At 37.6% G+C, this 16495-nt stretch overlaps 2 protein-coding genes across 2 annotated transcripts; both read left to right on the forward strand.

Moving 5' to 3' along the window:
- The first annotated feature begins 673 nt into the window (after positions 1–673).
- birc5a (baculoviral IAP repeat containing 5a) lies at positions 674–3424 on the forward strand. Its single transcript, XM_056271414.1, has 4 exons — positions 674–836; positions 940–1049; positions 1226–1343; positions 3116–3424. Exons 1-4 carry the CDS (start codon positions 729–731, stop codon positions 3206–3208), a joined length of 429 nt encoding a protein of 142 aa, XP_056127389.1. The 5' UTR covers positions 674–728; the 3' UTR covers positions 3209–3424.
- A 522-nt stretch (positions 3425–3946) lies between these two features.
- Positions 3947–10915, forward strand: tmem235b (transmembrane protein 235b). The gene is made up of 4 exons (XM_056271404.1): positions 3947–4479; positions 4746–4802; positions 4999–5136; positions 10311–10915. The coding sequence occupies exons 1-4, from the start codon at positions 4308–4310 to the stop codon at positions 10544–10546; spliced, it is 603 nt and encodes a 200-aa protein (XP_056127379.1). The 5' UTR covers positions 3947–4307; the 3' UTR covers positions 10547–10915.
- The last annotated feature ends 5580 nt before the right edge of the window (positions 10916–16495 follow it).

Consider the following 16495-nt stretch of genomic DNA (forward strand, 5'->3'; position numbering starts at 1 on the left):
TTAAACCTTGACAACATTATTAAAGATCAGATATCTCTGAACGAACGTTCTCTTAACATTACTCGAACAATATTTGCTCATCATTTTGAGAGAACCTTGCCAGAACGTTAGAGCCAGAACGTTTTAGAACATTCAGAAAGTTCTGAGAACATTCCCTAGCTGTGCTTATTGGCAATTGGTTAAAGGAGAGCATATAAAAATGACATATAAAATGTTTTATAAGGGTTATATATGCAGAGACAAATCACCATTAATTGTGTAAAGATTGGCAATGAAGTAATAGTATAAACTCATGTTTCTCTTGGTTAGAAAGTGTGTTCAATTCTCAGCAGTAAAAAGACCCTATAGCTCCATAGCTTTTTAAGCATCTCCAGTCATAAAATTTGCAACAGTGCACTGTTCTATTTCTCTGAGTATCTGTACACAGATAAAAACTGTAGGCCCATATAGATACATCCTAATCATAAATTCCATTCAGCAATGTGAGCAGTGATCATGCACTAAACAAAACATGAAAACTGCCTCCTGTGATTAAAAGTGCAACACTTATGAGCTAGACACCGATCTGCGCATGCGTGGAAGTGTGACGCCCTGTAGCCAATCAAAACTCGCGCTCTAAATTTGAAACTTTAACCGGAAGAAACGATCATAACAAGAAAGCCTAAGCCACTGGAGTATCTCGTTCCTTGTTCTTTTTACTTTCAATATCTCTCTCCATCTTCAAGAAAATGGATCTTGGTAGTGACGACCAGACCAAAATGTACTTTTATGAGAACAGACTTCAAACATTCGTTGGGTGGCCGTTTGAAGAGGGCTGCATTTGCACTCCAGAAAATGTGAGTGAACCCTTTGATCCAACAAGCCCCGAAATGTGTTTTGTAGGTGCTACAAAAAGATATGCAATGTTTTCCGCTTTATACATGGCGTTTTGTTCTATAGATGGCCAAAGCTGGATTTATTCACACCCCGTCGGAGAATAGTCCAGATATAGCTCAGTGTTTCTTCTGTCTGAAAGAGCTGGAAGGATGGGAGCCTGAGGATGACCCTGAGTGAGTCCGTGTCTTTTAAACTTTCCACTACTGCATTATAGATCTGAGAGAGGCTTTGTCTCTGTAATGCAATAAGACCCGGATTTCAAGTCAGGGTTATTTGATTTAATAAATGTCATCAGCCCCCTTAATGCCCATTTTGTTCCTGATGTGCTGTGTGTTACTTGTATTTTCAGGAAAGAGCATAAAACACATTCTTCCTCCTGTGATTTTATCTTGCTGAAGAAGACAGTGGACAGTCTGACTGTGGAGGAGTTTCTGAAACTTCAGAAAGAGAGACAGAAGTTTATCATTGTAAGTATGAGCTCACTGACAGAACGTCGTCACATTTATTTGTATAGCGCTTTATGCAGTACAGATTGTTACAAAGCAGCTTAACATGAATAAACAGGAAAATAACAGTGTAAATGTAATTTATGAAACGAATTCAATTTCAGCTGTAAAGAAGTTCTACAGAACATGTAAAAATTGTTCAGCTCGATTTAGTTTGTTAGTTCAGTTCAATAATTGTCAATGTTGTAAAGTTCATCAATTTATGAAACGCGTTCAATTCAGCTATAAGCAGCTCTACAGAAGCCAATAGTGTCATTATTCAGCTCAATGTCTATTCAATTAAGCTCAATAACGGTGTCGATGTTGCAAAGTTAGTGTCATTATCCAGCTCAATTCTGTTCAAATTTTGTTCTCATCTGATTGTGGCAGAGCAATTAAATCTATAATATTACTGAATTGTCTTTTAAACCCAAACTTTTAAACGCCAAAGAAGGTGACAGTGGCAAGGAACCCAAACTCCATCAGGTGATAGTAGTGGAGAAACAAAAAATTCAAATACTTCCCTTGAGTCTGTATAATTACCGTAATGTGATTTCACCAAAGTACAACATGTTCCTGGAACAACATTCCAATCAACCAATCAGATTTGAGGGACAAGTTTACAGTTTATGTGCATTTTAGGCTTACAACCAGGGTTTGGTGCTTCTACATCCGTGTTATTCACCTATCATTGGGTTAGGACTACATCAGTCTCACGTAACCAGACCTTCAGACTGACAGCAGAAGGTCAAGGACTGCCCAAGAGGACGTTTGACTGACATGTAGTGCAAACCAATCACAGTTCGTTTTGTTCAGCGTCATGTTTAGCAGGCGTGAAAATGTAAAGTCGATGTCCCCACAATAACAGACCGGTGTGCATGTAATCAATTATTCATTCAAGAATGTTGTGCAAGTTTACTCCAACACTGGAGCCGTGAACTTCTCATACTTTTGATAATCCAGTGTTTAGTTGATCCTGGTAAGCTCATTGTCACAGTTGTAAACACAACGCGTTCTTCTTCCACGAGGGGGCTTTGCGTCACGACGGTTTCCAGGCGGACCGTTATAGAACACAACCCGCACACACACACATCTCCTGGACATCCTGTAGAATTCAACCAATCAGATGATGACTTTGAAAATCCTGAAGTGTTTCCAGTTAAGTGTGCCAAATGCATCAGAAGTTCAGCCAACGTCTGTCTGAGGCTGAGACTTGGACTACTATTTCGGACAGAAATGTTGTTCCAGGATCAACAAAATGTGTTGATCTAGGAACATGTCTTACTTGGCTAAATCACAGTGACCCGTAATGCATTACTTTAGGTTGGTAGGGCATGTGTATAATATTATTAGATATGTTCAGGAGATAAAGTCAAGTCTCAAATCCCTTTTGTTAATAGTTATGTGTATTCTGCACTTTAGTTTTATAAACACTCTTACGGGACATTTAATTTATTATATTTAAAATATGTATTATTTCTAGGGATTTCCTTGATCATGTAAACAACTTTTAGACATGCTATTTTAAATGGCACTACGTAGAAAATGTATTTTTAATCAGATGAAAGTAACCTAGCTTGTTGTATTTAATTTGTATTTTCTTGTGACAAGGAAAAATGTCAACAAGTCGTTTTTTTTGCAGCTGAAATGCAACTTCCAAATTTCCATAGCTGAATATTATTAGATTTTTTCCATTCACATGCTAAGAGTATGAATGATAAATTGTATGAATAACATGCTTTGTAAACTTTCAGAAAAAATCATGTGGCCAGGCGATTGATAAATTTGAAGAGGCCGTGAAACTCAAGAGAACCAAGATCATCCACACGGCAATGGGGGAGGAATGAAGAGGTTCAGTGAGGGTTACGCTGACACCATTTTGGTCCATGTCTTTTCTTTCTTTTTTATGTCATACAAAATGCGTATTCTCTTTTTAAATGTTAAATGTGATGAAATCTTTGTCCTGTCTCTTGTTGAAGTTGATCTTATTACACACATTCTTCCTACTTTTATAGTATTTATTTTAAATGAGCTTAATAAAAAGACTCTCCCATGCTCTGGAACATGTTTTCAGTCTCATGTCTCATTCTTTCAATCTTTTTGTCTGTTCTGTCAGTATAAAAACTGAAGTAAAAATGGCAAGTTATTGTAGCTGTAACAGAATTCTCTTGGGAAATGTTCTGGTATGGAAAAGTCCATATTAAGATTATGGTAACTACTTTGTATTTCTCCTTAATGCTCAGCTCTGAAATATTACATGGGCTAAATTGCTTTTAGTAAAAAAAAAAAAAAAGTGGGCACATCACAGCTCCAAAATGTATTAACCAACCCTAGCAGTGCTAATAAATTTCACATTTTTGAGCAGCGGTGTGCCTTCTTGCTTTATTATTGTTTTTTGGTTGAGCAATCTGAATCACTTTTTGGTGATTTCCGTGTTTTTATTTTTGTCCTAATTGCTTTTAGAGACACTAATCTTAATAATAATAATAATAATTCTAGACCCAGTAATCATTAATTACTGGAACAATCGTGGAAATTAAGTGTGGAAAGACTATATGTATCAGTATTTTTCATTTATGATTACAAAAAAGATGGATGGACAATGTCATGAAGGGTGTTGGTTATGCACTGTACGTCATGTTTCCTCTGTACCAGTCATGCGTAATCTTGCGCTCAGTGTTAGTTGGATTCAGACTGCACACACCGTTGAGGAATTAATGTCCAAGCAACCAATCTTTTCTCTTAAAACCACACAACTTTTCTACTATTGACACCTTGCATGTCAGCATATGTTGTCGACATCACTTATTCCAGCGCGTGTGATTTATTCCATCAGCTCCTGGGATGCTTCACTTCAGCGTCTGATCGCGTCGCACAGCAAATGGCATGGTTTTCAGCTTAGTTTCTGTGTTGTCCTGAATCGGAATCGCAATTATAGTGTCCGATATGAAAATTACATTCGGTTTCGTGGTCGTCAGCGGGGGCTTAACTGGTGTTCTTAGTTTCAGCTGTTTAGCGCTCGCCATTGCAACTGAATACTGGTACATCATTGAAGACAAGCGCGCGAACCACACTGACCCGGCGCGCAGTAACTCTGGACTTTGGGGAGTTACAGATGGTATGGCGAACATTTTCATTATGTCTTTACCCTTGAGAAGCTTTGAATGAACTGATCGTAGCCCGATTCTTTTTTGAATAGATGCATTGGTAACATTTTGGGCTTTTACTGGTGCGTTCACTGACAGTTCGTTTGACCAATGAATTTCCAGGACCTTTTCTGTCATAACTGAATAAGTAGCCATAGCCTACCAATAATTTCATAGAGATTGCACCCACAGAATAATTTCTGCACCCTGGTGATTTGTTTTGTGTTTTTGACTGTAGATGTCCAAAGTCATACAGAAGAGACTGGATATTCAGAATCAGAAAGGCAGATGGAAAGTAAGTGTTATCCTTTTCATAAACACAATGACCGTAACTCCCTCTAAACTCTGCTTATTGTTCTGCAATGAATGTTCCATCATGAAATATCAGGCTATAGGCTATCTGTATCACTGAGCCATGCATAAGATGTTAGTTGGTGTTTTTATAAGCCATTTCTCTGTATGGCATAACAGCTATAATTTACTTAATTCAGTCATGCATAACGTGATTGCCATCTTACTGCCTCTGAGTCTGGTGATGCTGGTGTTTGGAGGTATCTGCGGTCTCGTCAGTTCCCTAGCCAGAAGCCGGACACTCCTGATCGGATCCGCTTCATATTTCCTCATGTGCAGTAAGTCTGACCCACTGAATGCCATGGTTCGCTCAGTAAACAAACATCTACTGTTTTAAAATTAAAGATACACAATGTATTATGTTGCCTGCAAAAAAAATTGTCAGCAGAGGACACAACTTTGTATGGCCGTCTGAAGAGAACAGACATATTTTACAGGGGGAATAAAATGGGGGAAAAATTGCTACCTTTCAGGGTGTGCTTTCAACACTATATTTTCATGGTTTCAGTGGTGGAGCCGGAGAGGTGTCCAGGGTGGCGTGGCACTGTACTAGTAATACACACAGTGCAGTCAGTGTCATGTTATAGTACAGGAATGTTTAGCTAATGTTTTTAATGGGAAATAACCCTTTTGGATGACACATTATCTGCCACATTGAAGAACTCATGGTTGTCACTTCTACCTCACCATATCACACCACATGAATGCCTGGCAAGAAGATGTGCTGCCTACTTTTTTAAAACACATTTCACACTGAAAGCGTGACATCAGTAGCGAACAGTCAATCACATGCCTTAAAACCGAGAGAAACTGCGATTCACTTCACGAGATAATCAGCGAGATTCATTTATATCCTCTGCCAAAGATTAAGAGATTTAAGAATATGAATTACATAAATGCATTTACACAGCAAGAAGAAAATATATTGCTATATCAGTGCAAGTGAAAGTTGTGAGGTTAGTTTATATAGTTGATAATATATACAGAGACTCGGACATGTAAGCTCACATGTACTAATTTTTAATTCTATATCGATTCCAAATCTTATTTATATTACATATTATCTGTATATGATTATGTTCATTTAATCTAAATGTTTAATAATAATTTTTAAACTAAAATTGCTTAATGGATAATTAATAATAGGCTAATATATAAAAATTATATAAATAAAATAAAATAATTATAATAAATAATCATTGCTAAAAGCCAATTTTGTATTTAAAAACCTTTTGCTATAGTGACCTTTAATTTGGAGCAAGACTAACTTTATTGCATCAGAGATTTGTAACTTTGCTCAAAGCTGATTGGTCCAATTTTGGTTTGCGATCTCTTACACAGGTTATGTTACTATGCCGATGAACACTACTAAAACCCAGGGTTGACGCAAACTAAACTGAAACATACCTGGCTATCCACCTTAACCATCTTCATGGTACAGGCCCCTGGTGTGCTGCGGGCGACTAACAACAAACTCTTGCTTGTATACTCTCCAATGTACTGTATGTTCATCTTTTGTTCTTCCTTGTCTTTCGTTCATCATCCTCACTTGTCATCCTATCATGCTTCAGCTATGATAAAGAGACATCCTCTCTTCTTGCATTTTGGGGGCGGAGCAATGAAGGGTGTTTGAATGTTTGTTTGGGGTGATTTCAAATATCAACTGTGTTTCTCAGAAATCGCATTTAACTTGAAACATTTCTGTTTTAACTGCAGGTAGGACAAATTGTCAGAACACCAGGCTTGTCCCCACTACGTTTTGAAAGCTGCTTTTCTGTTCACATAAATTCACTTTAAAAACTTTTTTTTTTTAAATCATTTTTACAAAAGTTTCATGGCCCCAGAATATTTTGTTGTATGAATATCTGAACATGCAATATATCAAAGCAAAGAACTGACCCTTTGCTTTTTAAAAAAAACCCTGTTGTATTCTAGCTTTTATTATCAACACTTGAATGTGGGTAAGTTTCATTTTTAAAAAAGCAACATTTTGAGCAAAACGCTGAGAAAATCACGTTTTTGGCAAAGGCTAAGTCTGGATCGGATTCAGAACGATGATCAAAACACAGATGAAGTAGATCGAGTCCATCAACACCCTTAAAGCTTGCACAGTCCTATAGCTCGTCCTAGGTCGACATTCCATTCGGTTTTGATTTGTATGCTGTTTAATGTTGATGATGTTATTTTACATATGCGTCTGCTAACATACTGTGTGGTATCACTTGTTTCTTCTGCTTCTTCACATGAAGAAGATTATACTCTTTCAGAAGATGCCTAATAGGTGGTAATCCTATTGACTAGTGCTCAGCAATTTCAGCAAATCTCTTTGGGCGAACGCAAACAACATAATTAACATTCATGAGCCCAACAACTTATCATTAGTGTGACATGTCATGCATTGACAACATGCAAGAAGACGTGAGCAAAAGGAGAAGTCTTTGAGTTCATTTTGTTAAATAGATAAAACATTTTACACTTAAGTAACTTTTAGCATGTTCTAAGTCTCAGACAAATTAAACTTGTTTCCTAAAGACTGATGGGGTGCAACACTAACAAAGTTCAAGTTCATGCATTTGGTCGTGCAGTTCTCTGAACAACATTCAAAAACTGGAAAGCTAAAGGCATCATTCACCAAGAGTAATTGTTATGTCAGAGTCTTATGGGACTGAAGTTATTGCGTTTCATCGTTTTCCTCTCATGTAATTGATAGGATAATAGAGAATGTCCCCCCAGCTGTGATTGAAATCTGCAATCTTAAGGTGAAAGGGAAAGGTGAAACCAAAAAAGATCTGGGTAGATTTATGTGAAGGATAATCCAGCCTCCAGTTATTCTAACCATGCATCAGTCTCTCGTTTAAATGTGATAGTATTGCTTTTGTTCTTCAGACAGTAAACACATGTACAAGAAGAAGAAAATAAAATAGAATAACAATCCATGCTGAGTGCAACCAGAGCTCATTTCCTGAGACCCCTGCAAGAAATCCCAAAGCAACTTAAGTATCACAGGCAGAAGAATTTAGCTTTGATCTTCGTACATGCACACATAGACATAGCTGGTTTGCTCTTTACCCCGACACCAAACAGCATCTCCTGTCCTCTCACTATGTAGCATGAAGGCATATGACTTGAATAAAGGTTTCCTTAAAGGAGCCAGCCAATGATTCCCAGTATTTACCAGCGTGGTAATAAAGAGCGCATGGCAAGAGTTTAACACGGTGAAGCTTGGAATGTAAATGAGAGGGTCAAATTGTGGCGTTGTTCTTGTTTCTTACTTATTTCGTTATTTTTTTTGGCATGTCCTCTATTCTTTGGATTGGTTATCACGGAAAGGAACGTAGTGAAAATGCGGATGCAATTTTGAAGGAATATTTTTACATCAGAGAATTTCACATTTTGTTAATGGTCTTCCGTTCATAAGAAGAAAAACCAGTGCATCTATTCATCTGGCCGTGACTTGTGACATACACAGTTCTATATACAAATAATCAGTAGTTTCTGGAGAGTACAGACTGTTTGTTCTAAATGAACCGGCAAATGTAAGATCAAAAACAAGTCAGTCTGTTCCTGTCTAGACTCTCGGCCATGCTAATTAGAAAATCTCTGTTTATTGGCTCTTAATTTTATGTGCATATTATGGCTGGTGAAAATCCATTCTCATTTTGTCAGTGTTTAATTAGATGTGATTTTTGCTGCTGTGTATCCACATTCTGTTTTAATGAAGATTTGGTAATAATGGCTCACGCCTTGGAATCATCATGCGCACCAGGGTGCCACAGGAAGCTAGTTTGACTTCCTCCCTATTTACATCGCTGATGCTTTTCTTAATTCTGAGAGAGCGGATGCTGTACACTATAGTCGTGTGTTTATGGCTCTGTGCTTACAGTAAGAGCAGTGTTTCTCTGCATGTCTGGGAGGAGAATGTTTTCGTATTAAGTTCTGGTTCAGTTGATGACAGAAAAAAACAAATAGTTTTTATCGGCTTAAAATATGGGTTATCAAACTAAATCACTTACACAATGCAAACATTATGCGAGCTGGAATAAGATCACTGGGTCCAGATCATTTAGCACAAGCGCAAAATATGTTACAGTCATTTAAAACATTTAAAATCTGAATCAGTAAAGCACCCTTGTTGTTTACAAAAAGTATTTTGCCACTTAAGTCACACTTCAGTGTCATTGAAAAAAAAAAGATCAAACCAAGTGGCATCTTCAAACAAGGACAAATATTTATGTAAATATATAGTTCAGTCATTAAACTCTTCCGAGCAGCTGATTGGTTCTCTTGAAGCCGACCGCTTTGTTTGTAACCTAACCAGATCAACCCTGTGCTGTGCCATATGTTCTTAGCCCTCCCCAGCACCACCTGCCTAGGTCTGCTAGGGGGATTCTCCTTTCCATGCAGCAACTGCAATTCTATTCCTCATATTCATCATGTGCATTTTTCTATTGTATCCTTCATGCAGCAGCAGCAGCAGCAGCAGCATATCAGATCTAGTCCGCCAAGATTAAGCCTATATGTACATCCCATGCTTATCAATAAATGCTGTTTAAATCTATTCCAAGAGTTGTCATGATTGAACTACACTTTTCAGAGACATTTCTTTTTAAACATAAACTATGGACATCAACATTTGACAACCAAGTATTTTGTAGACCATATATTGTTTTATACTAATAATTTCAACTAATAATTATTATAATGTGTCTAATGCTATTGCATTCATATGTTTAAGTGTAAATTAATTGTCCGATTACTTATTGAGGCCACTGAGTCCTTAAAGGGAGGAAAAAACATGATTGCAAAACCTTTGTGTTCCTCCACAAAACTTTTGCGTTCCCCCGAGAAACTTTTGAGTTCTTTGCGAGTACACAGTTTCTCTGGAGAATGCAAAAGCATCGACATATAATTTTCACTCACATCTCATATTTTTTTCCCATCACCATGCTCCTTTAGGAGCTCTGAAAATATCAAATAATATGGTATTTATTTATTATTATTATTATTTTTTTTTAAAGAAAGATAGCACAAATGAACTTTTCAAGCTAAATATTTCACAAAAATAAGTTGTTATAGGTACAAAATGCCAACATCTTTAAATGTATTATTCATGACTGAATATAGATAAATGTGGCAATAATAAAACCACTCCAGCCCACACGCAACAAATGTTCTGTCAACTACTTGTCATTGATTAAAGGAAATTCCCAAGAAGCATAATAATAACTGGATTTTAACGTTAGATCTGCTGCGAATCAAGACTGATTGTTGTCGATTAAAATTAATTTTTAGCCCACAGCTAAATGTTAACTGTCTTTTTAAAATCCATCTACAAAGGAAAAAGAACCTCTTGTAACCTCTGATAACAACAAGCTGTTGTCTAAAAAAATATGCTTAATTGGTTTTGTTTGTGTGTGTGCATTGATGCGTGCTTGTGCATGTGTTTTCTCAGGTCTTCTCACTCTCTCTGGGGTGAGCTTGTACATCAGGTACTCTCAGAAGGCTCTGGAAGAGACTGAAAGGCGGATGGGCCGCGAGCAGATGGCTCAAGTGTACACATCATACGGCTGGTCTATGGGCATGGCCTGGATCTCCTTTCTTCTGGAGGTGATCACTGGCCTTCTTCTACTGCTGGCTGCCAGGCTGGTGCCTTTAACTCAGTATGAAGAGTCTGTTGCTCCCATATAGAGCAGGTCCGTTGAACAATACATGTACATTTCAGGCAAGAGACAGTATTTGTCAAGGTAAGGTCTCCTCTCAGTCTTATATAGTTAGCAAAAATGCAGAACCCACACATGTACATTACCTGTCCAAAGTTTGGACACACTTATTTATTTCTATTATGACTGTTTTCCACATTTTAGAAGAATAGTTAAGTCATTTAAACCATAAAATAACAAAAACTGAAATTTCAAAAGAAAAAAAAGGGTTGTGAAGATATTCATACATAAGCACATTTTGTCTTCAAAACTAATTTCTAACACTTAAAATCATGAGAAACATTTCTTTTGAGCAGTCGTGTAGTAGACAACCAAATTGCCCTTGCAAAATGGAACAAATTGTATAATTCTGTTATGTAAATTTCATTTTTATATCTTTTGTAGATAATTGCTCCTGTAATTGCTAGTAAATTTCCTGTGTTTGCTTCTCTGTGATGTATTATCTTTTATGCTGGGCTCCTGTTTTCCAGTATTTGTATTTGCTGCTTTTCTCTGCCTATTGTCCTTGAATTCACATTATGAGTGGAGCATGTAAAAGGAAGCATGATGTAACTGTATATGATTTACAGCAGTCCATTGTTCATTAAATATGTGTAGTATATGAAAGGCCTTTCTGAAGATATTCATTTAACTTCTGCAATTTGATTCGCTTTATTATCTTCTTTGATGTTTTAAATGGCTTCATATTTCACGATAGTGAGCTTTGCATCTGATGTGCAATTTATTTACATGGGTCAGACTGTCCTTTTTAGAAACTATGTGCTAAGATGGATCATATATAATCAAAGTTATTTCTTTCCTCACATTTCTAGCAATTAAACAAATTTAATATGCAATGCCAATTTAGAGACGTTCCACAATCCCTGGGACTTTGAATGTCTTGTGAATGGTGTTGTTCTTGTAAAAACTGTTATCGTAAACAATGTTTTGCTTTTAATACAGTCTTCTCATTTATATTTGTGTTTCTTGAATTTTTTGCACTTTAACTTGATTAGTAACTGCTGTTGTTTGTCATATAGAGAGCTTTTAGTCTCAAAGAGATAGTGCTTTATGAAAATCTCTGTTGACTATTATTCTGATTTTGGCTTATGGCAACAGTGAGAAACATTACCATATGCTTTTAGATGTCTGTCAAGATGAAAGCCTTACTGAATTGTCTTGTACATAATGGTTGTTTGGATATTGTTCATTCTGGATATGTCCCTTTGGTTTTGCAAAACTGTATAAAGGTGCAGCAGAAGACTGGGAAAACATCTGACTTGCAGACAAATAATAATAATATATCAGGGACAACTTATTTCATATTTTTAGTGTACACTATAATTTTGATTATACATAGAAACAGCTTTAAACAAATCAACAACAGAAGAACAAATTGACTCACAGTCGTGACTCAAATAAATGAAGGTGCTTTTGGCACACTTAAATCATAAATATAAATCATAAAGATTGTAATGTCTTAAAAGTGCAGCAGTGGGTTTCATTTTTTTTTCTATGCAGCATGACAGACGTCAGGGGTCTGCTTTAACACTCTCAGAGGGTGACAAGCTCTAGCAGAGGCAAGAAATCAGAATCATTCAAGTTCATTTTCAAGTGTGGAAAGAAAATTGAACAAGTGTTTGATGAGACTGACTTTTTTGATTCAAGCTAAATATTGGTGCTTCTTAAACTGAAACTGATTATTGTTCATTTGCCTTATTAGTATTTGTGTAAATTAGAGATTTCACTTAAAGTCCAGGCTGGTCTGACGGGACAGATTTCCAAACTACTGCATCCCAAACAGATGTAAATGTTTTTTGTTGAATTATTCACAACCTATAAATGATGTTTTGTTGCCGTGCTTTTTTTTGACATCTCTTAGATGAATATATTGAGTTTAGTAATAGCACTCAAGCCCTCACTGAATAATTTTGAATTTCAGTTCGAGCCAGTCTGTTTTTGTGGCCTCCTCCACAAGTAGTTGATTAGTCCACCCCGTCAGCCGTACACGTCCCCATCAGAGCCTAGCAGACCACACAAGGCTGAAATTAATGTTCCTTTGGTGTGGCCTCGTGCATGGCTCAGTCCATAAAGGCAGTATTTTTCCATCATGACATGTTTCACTCATATGCAGCCTATTGATTGTGCCTATCAATTGCATAGGGTATTTATGCAACCACATGCAGCAGCACCCCCCCCCAAATAATCAATTCTATTCAATTCACATTTATTTGTATAGAGTGTTTCACAATACATGTCGTTTTAAAGCAGCTTTACAGAAAAACGCATGTTTCTACATTACAAGAGTTATCTGTAATCAGAGGTGACTGTCAAAGTTATGTCCATATGTACTGTTCTAAAATAATACAAGTCATGCAGAAAATATATAGAAAATGTGGCAGTAATGAATATTGATTCAGAGTTGGCGTCATCTAAAGTCCTTGCAGGGGACGGCTCCTCTCTTCACAGGTGTTGGGGGATCTGAAGTATGGATCCAAACTGGAGCCGGCGTACTTTCTTTCCCGAGGTAGAGACAGAAAAGCAAATGGAAAATAATTAGTGTAGCTGCTGTTCATAACAAGACAGTCATGTGCATTTCATCTGATATAACTGAAGTACAAGGTTATGAGATGCATAATGTGAATGCTTGGCTAAAGAGATGGGTCTTTAGTCTAGATTTAAACTGGGAGAGTGTGTCTGAGCCTTGAACATTATCAGGAAGTCTATTCCAGAGTTTAGGAACCAAATGCGAAAACTCTCTCCTCTTTTAAAGGACTTGGATATCCTAGGTTTACCAGAAGCCCATAGTTTTGTGACCTTAAAGAACGTGATGGGTTGTAGGGCGATTGGTTAAATACCATAGACAGTATAAGAAATGGACAGAGCCATCTCATTGGAACTCAGTTGAGACAGTTGAAGCCCATTTTTAGCGATTTCTGAGCACTTCCGTTCCTAACGCGCAGACTCAAACCGACTCAAACTAAGCTTGATGACGTGAGCAACCTGTCTGACAGACGTTAATCTTCTAGTAGCTGTGCGTGAAAATTGCCAACGTTAATCTTGCAGAGACGGGGAACTTGAGCAAAGAGTTCTTTGGCGTGAGTGAGCGGGAGTAAGTATTCCGTTGCTTTTATGGACTCATTATCTATGGGCTTCTCCCTTGACGGGACGTCCCCCCGATTGCCTGCGAGCTTCTCCTCCTGTCTGTACGGTAATTTCTGTACAGCGCGACAGAGAGTCGAGTGGTTATGACGCAATCGTTAGCCTATTTTTACTAAAACTGTTTCTACGGGGCCATAATGTAACATAGAAGGTAATGAAGCCCTTTATACATTGTCGTGTTTCTTTAGAAATAAATAATGGACAAATGGAGTCTTTAAACGCCTCAGATGTAAAGTTATTCGCTGTCAAAGTGACGCCAAAATGAATGGGAGTCAATGGAAATGCTAACGCAAGTGAAGTTCTGCTACAACATGGCGGCACCCGGCCGGCTTCAACTTCCGGTCGATGGATTACCCCCTTGTTAAATACACATGAGCTCAACCATTTAGAGCCTTATAGGTCAGTAGTTTGTAATCGATACAGAACTTAATAGGTAGCCAGTGTAAAGATGATAAAATTGGGGTTACAGTGGGGGAAATAATTATTTGATCCCCTGCTAATTTTGTAAGTTCACCCACTTACAAAGAAATGAAGGGTCTATAATTTGTATGGTAGGTTTATTTTAACGGAGACAGAATATCAACCAAGAAATCCAGAAAAAAAACATTATATAAAGGTTATAAATTGATTTGCATTTCAGTAAGTGAAGTAAGTATTTGATCCCCAAGCAAAACATGCCTTAGTACTTGGTGGAAACACCTTTGTTGGCAAGCACACGGGTAAGACGTTTCTTGTAGTTGGTCACTAGGTTTGCACACATTTCAGGAGGGATTTTGGTCCACTCCTCTTTACAGATCCTCTCTAAATCCTTAAGTTTCAGCTCCCTCCACAGATTTTCCTTAGGATTAAGGTCTGGAGACTGTGCTTCTTCTTGAGCCACTACTTTGTTACCTGGGCGGTATGTTTTTGGGTCATTGTCATGCTGGAAGTCCCATCCACGACCCATCTTCAGTGTTCTGGCTGAGGGAAGGAGGTTCGCATCCAAGATTTGACGGTACATGGCCCCGTCCATCGGCCCCTCAACACAGTGAAGTCGTCCTGTACCCTTACAGCCCCAGAGCATAATGTTTCCACCTCTGTGCTTGACTGTAGGGATGGTGTTCTTGGGGTCATAGTCAGCATTTCTCTTCCTCCAAACACAACGAGTTGAGTTGATGCCAAAGAGCTCAATTTTTGTCTCATCTGACCACAGCTTTCTCCCAAGCCTTCTCAGAATCATTAGATGTTCATTGGCAAACTTCACACAGGCCTGTACGTGTGCCTTCTTGAGCGGTGGGACCTTGCGGGCGCTGCAGGATTTCAATTAATTGCGGCGTAGTGTGTTACCAATTGTTTGCTTGGTGAATGTGGTCCCAACTGCCTTGAGATCATTAACAAGCTCCTCCCGTGTAGTTCTGGGCTGATCCCTCACCTTTCTCATGATCATCCTTACCCCATGAGGCCAGATCTTGCATGGAGCTCCAGACCGAGGGCGATTGATTTTTCATTTTGTATTTCTTCCATTTCTGAATAATAATAACCTTTATATAATGTTTTTTTCTCGATTTTTGGTTGATATTCTACCTCTATCCGTTAAAATAAACCTACCATAAAAATTATAGACCCTTCATTTCTTTGTAAGTGGCCGAACTTACAAAATCAGCAGGGGATCAAATAATTATTTCCCCCATTGTATATGATCATATTTTCTTGACCTGGTAAGAACTTTAGCAGCTGCATTTTGGACTAACTGTAGCTTATTTATTGAGGACGCAGGACAACCACCTAGTAATGCATTATTTTAGAGGTCATGAATGCATGAACTAGCTTTTCTTCAAACTTTGATGTTTAATATCAAAATAAGGGACCGGTAAGGGACCGGTTCCATCCAGCACACGGCTTGTTCCGCCTGCTGCCGTCGGGCAGGAGGTACAGGTCTCTTCCAGCTAGAACCACTAGAATGGCTAACTGCCTCTACCCTCAGGCAGTTCGACTGCTGAATGAGCACCATTCCGGACTTCCTCCTTCCGTTACTTAATTTACACATCTATCATTATTTAACATTACCCAATAACTGCAATAACTGTGAACTGGACTCTGCATTGTTGCAGCACACATAATTATACTTTTTCATTGATTGGTAGCAATCCAGCCTATACGCCCCTTCTCTGTTTATGTGTCACTATGGCCCTATTTGTGGTGGTAGTATGGACTTTATCATTCCAACAATTGGAACTGGACTGTGTAGCTCTATAGGTGATTCAACTTGATATTCCCTTGTCTTGGTAGCTGTCTGTTGCGGTGCCCTGTAAACAAACTGTTTTTATCGGTGATCATCTGCACTTCATGAGAACCACTGTCGATTGTTGCTCTGATGTAATTTCGTTGTACTTCCAATGACAATAAAAAAATAAAAAAATAAATAAATAATAATATAACACCCGGGCCTTTAACTGTAGACGATGAAGTAACAGTACATCCTTCTAGTTGCAAATTGTATTCTAAGAAATTCTATGTGTGTAAAGGGTTTTGGTCCAATAAGAAATACCTCAGTCTGGTCTAAATGTAATAGAAGAAAAATACTGGTCATCCAATATTTCAAAATGTTTTTTTTTTTTTTTAATATATATATATATATTATATATTTAAAAGGACTATTAATTAATCCCAATGAGATGATCATCATTCAACAGCTTTACTATTTAGGTTTTTAACTATTTTGCAATTTTTTCCTTATGCACTCCAAAAATCATAAAATGGCTTTACTGGCATAACAAACAAATTGATGCAAACAGAT

The sequence above is a fragment of the Rhinichthys klamathensis genome, unplaced genomic scaffold, assembly GCF_029890125.1.
Source record: "Rhinichthys klamathensis goyatoka isolate OS25496 unplaced genomic scaffold, OSU_Roscu_1.1 h1tg000319l_1, whole genome shotgun sequence".
Taxonomy (NCBI): domain Eukaryota; kingdom Metazoa; phylum Chordata; class Actinopteri; order Cypriniformes; family Leuciscidae; genus Rhinichthys; species Rhinichthys klamathensis.

What these genes read in the sequence shown, in the direction of transcription:
- birc5a (XM_056271414.1), top strand. Translation starts at nt 729, where the DNA reads ATGGATCTTGGTAGTGACGACCAGACCAAAATGTACTTTTATGAGAAC. An exon ending in GAGCCTGAGGATGACCCTGA is followed by an intron (nt 1,050 to 1,225) that starts GTGAGTCCGTGT and finishes TTGTATTTTCAG; the next exon opens with GAAAGAGCATAAAACACATT. An exon ending in AGAGACAGAAGTTTATCATT is followed by an intron (nt 1,344 to 3,115) that starts GTAAGTATGAGC and finishes GTAAACTTTCAG; the next exon opens with AAAAAATCATGTGGCCAGGC.
- tmem235b (XM_056271404.1), top strand. Translation starts at nt 4,308, where the DNA reads ATGAAAATTACATTCGGTTTCGTGGTCGTCAGCGGGGGCTTAACTGGT. An exon ending in ATCAGAAAGGCAGATGGAAA is followed by an intron (nt 4,803 to 4,998) that starts GTAAGTGTTATC and finishes TACTTAATTCAG; the next exon opens with TCATGCATAACGTGATTGCC. An exon ending in TTCATATTTCCTCATGTGCA is followed by an intron (nt 5,137 to 10,310) that starts GTAAGTCTGACC and finishes GTGTTTTCTCAG; the next exon opens with GTCTTCTCACTCTCTCTGGG.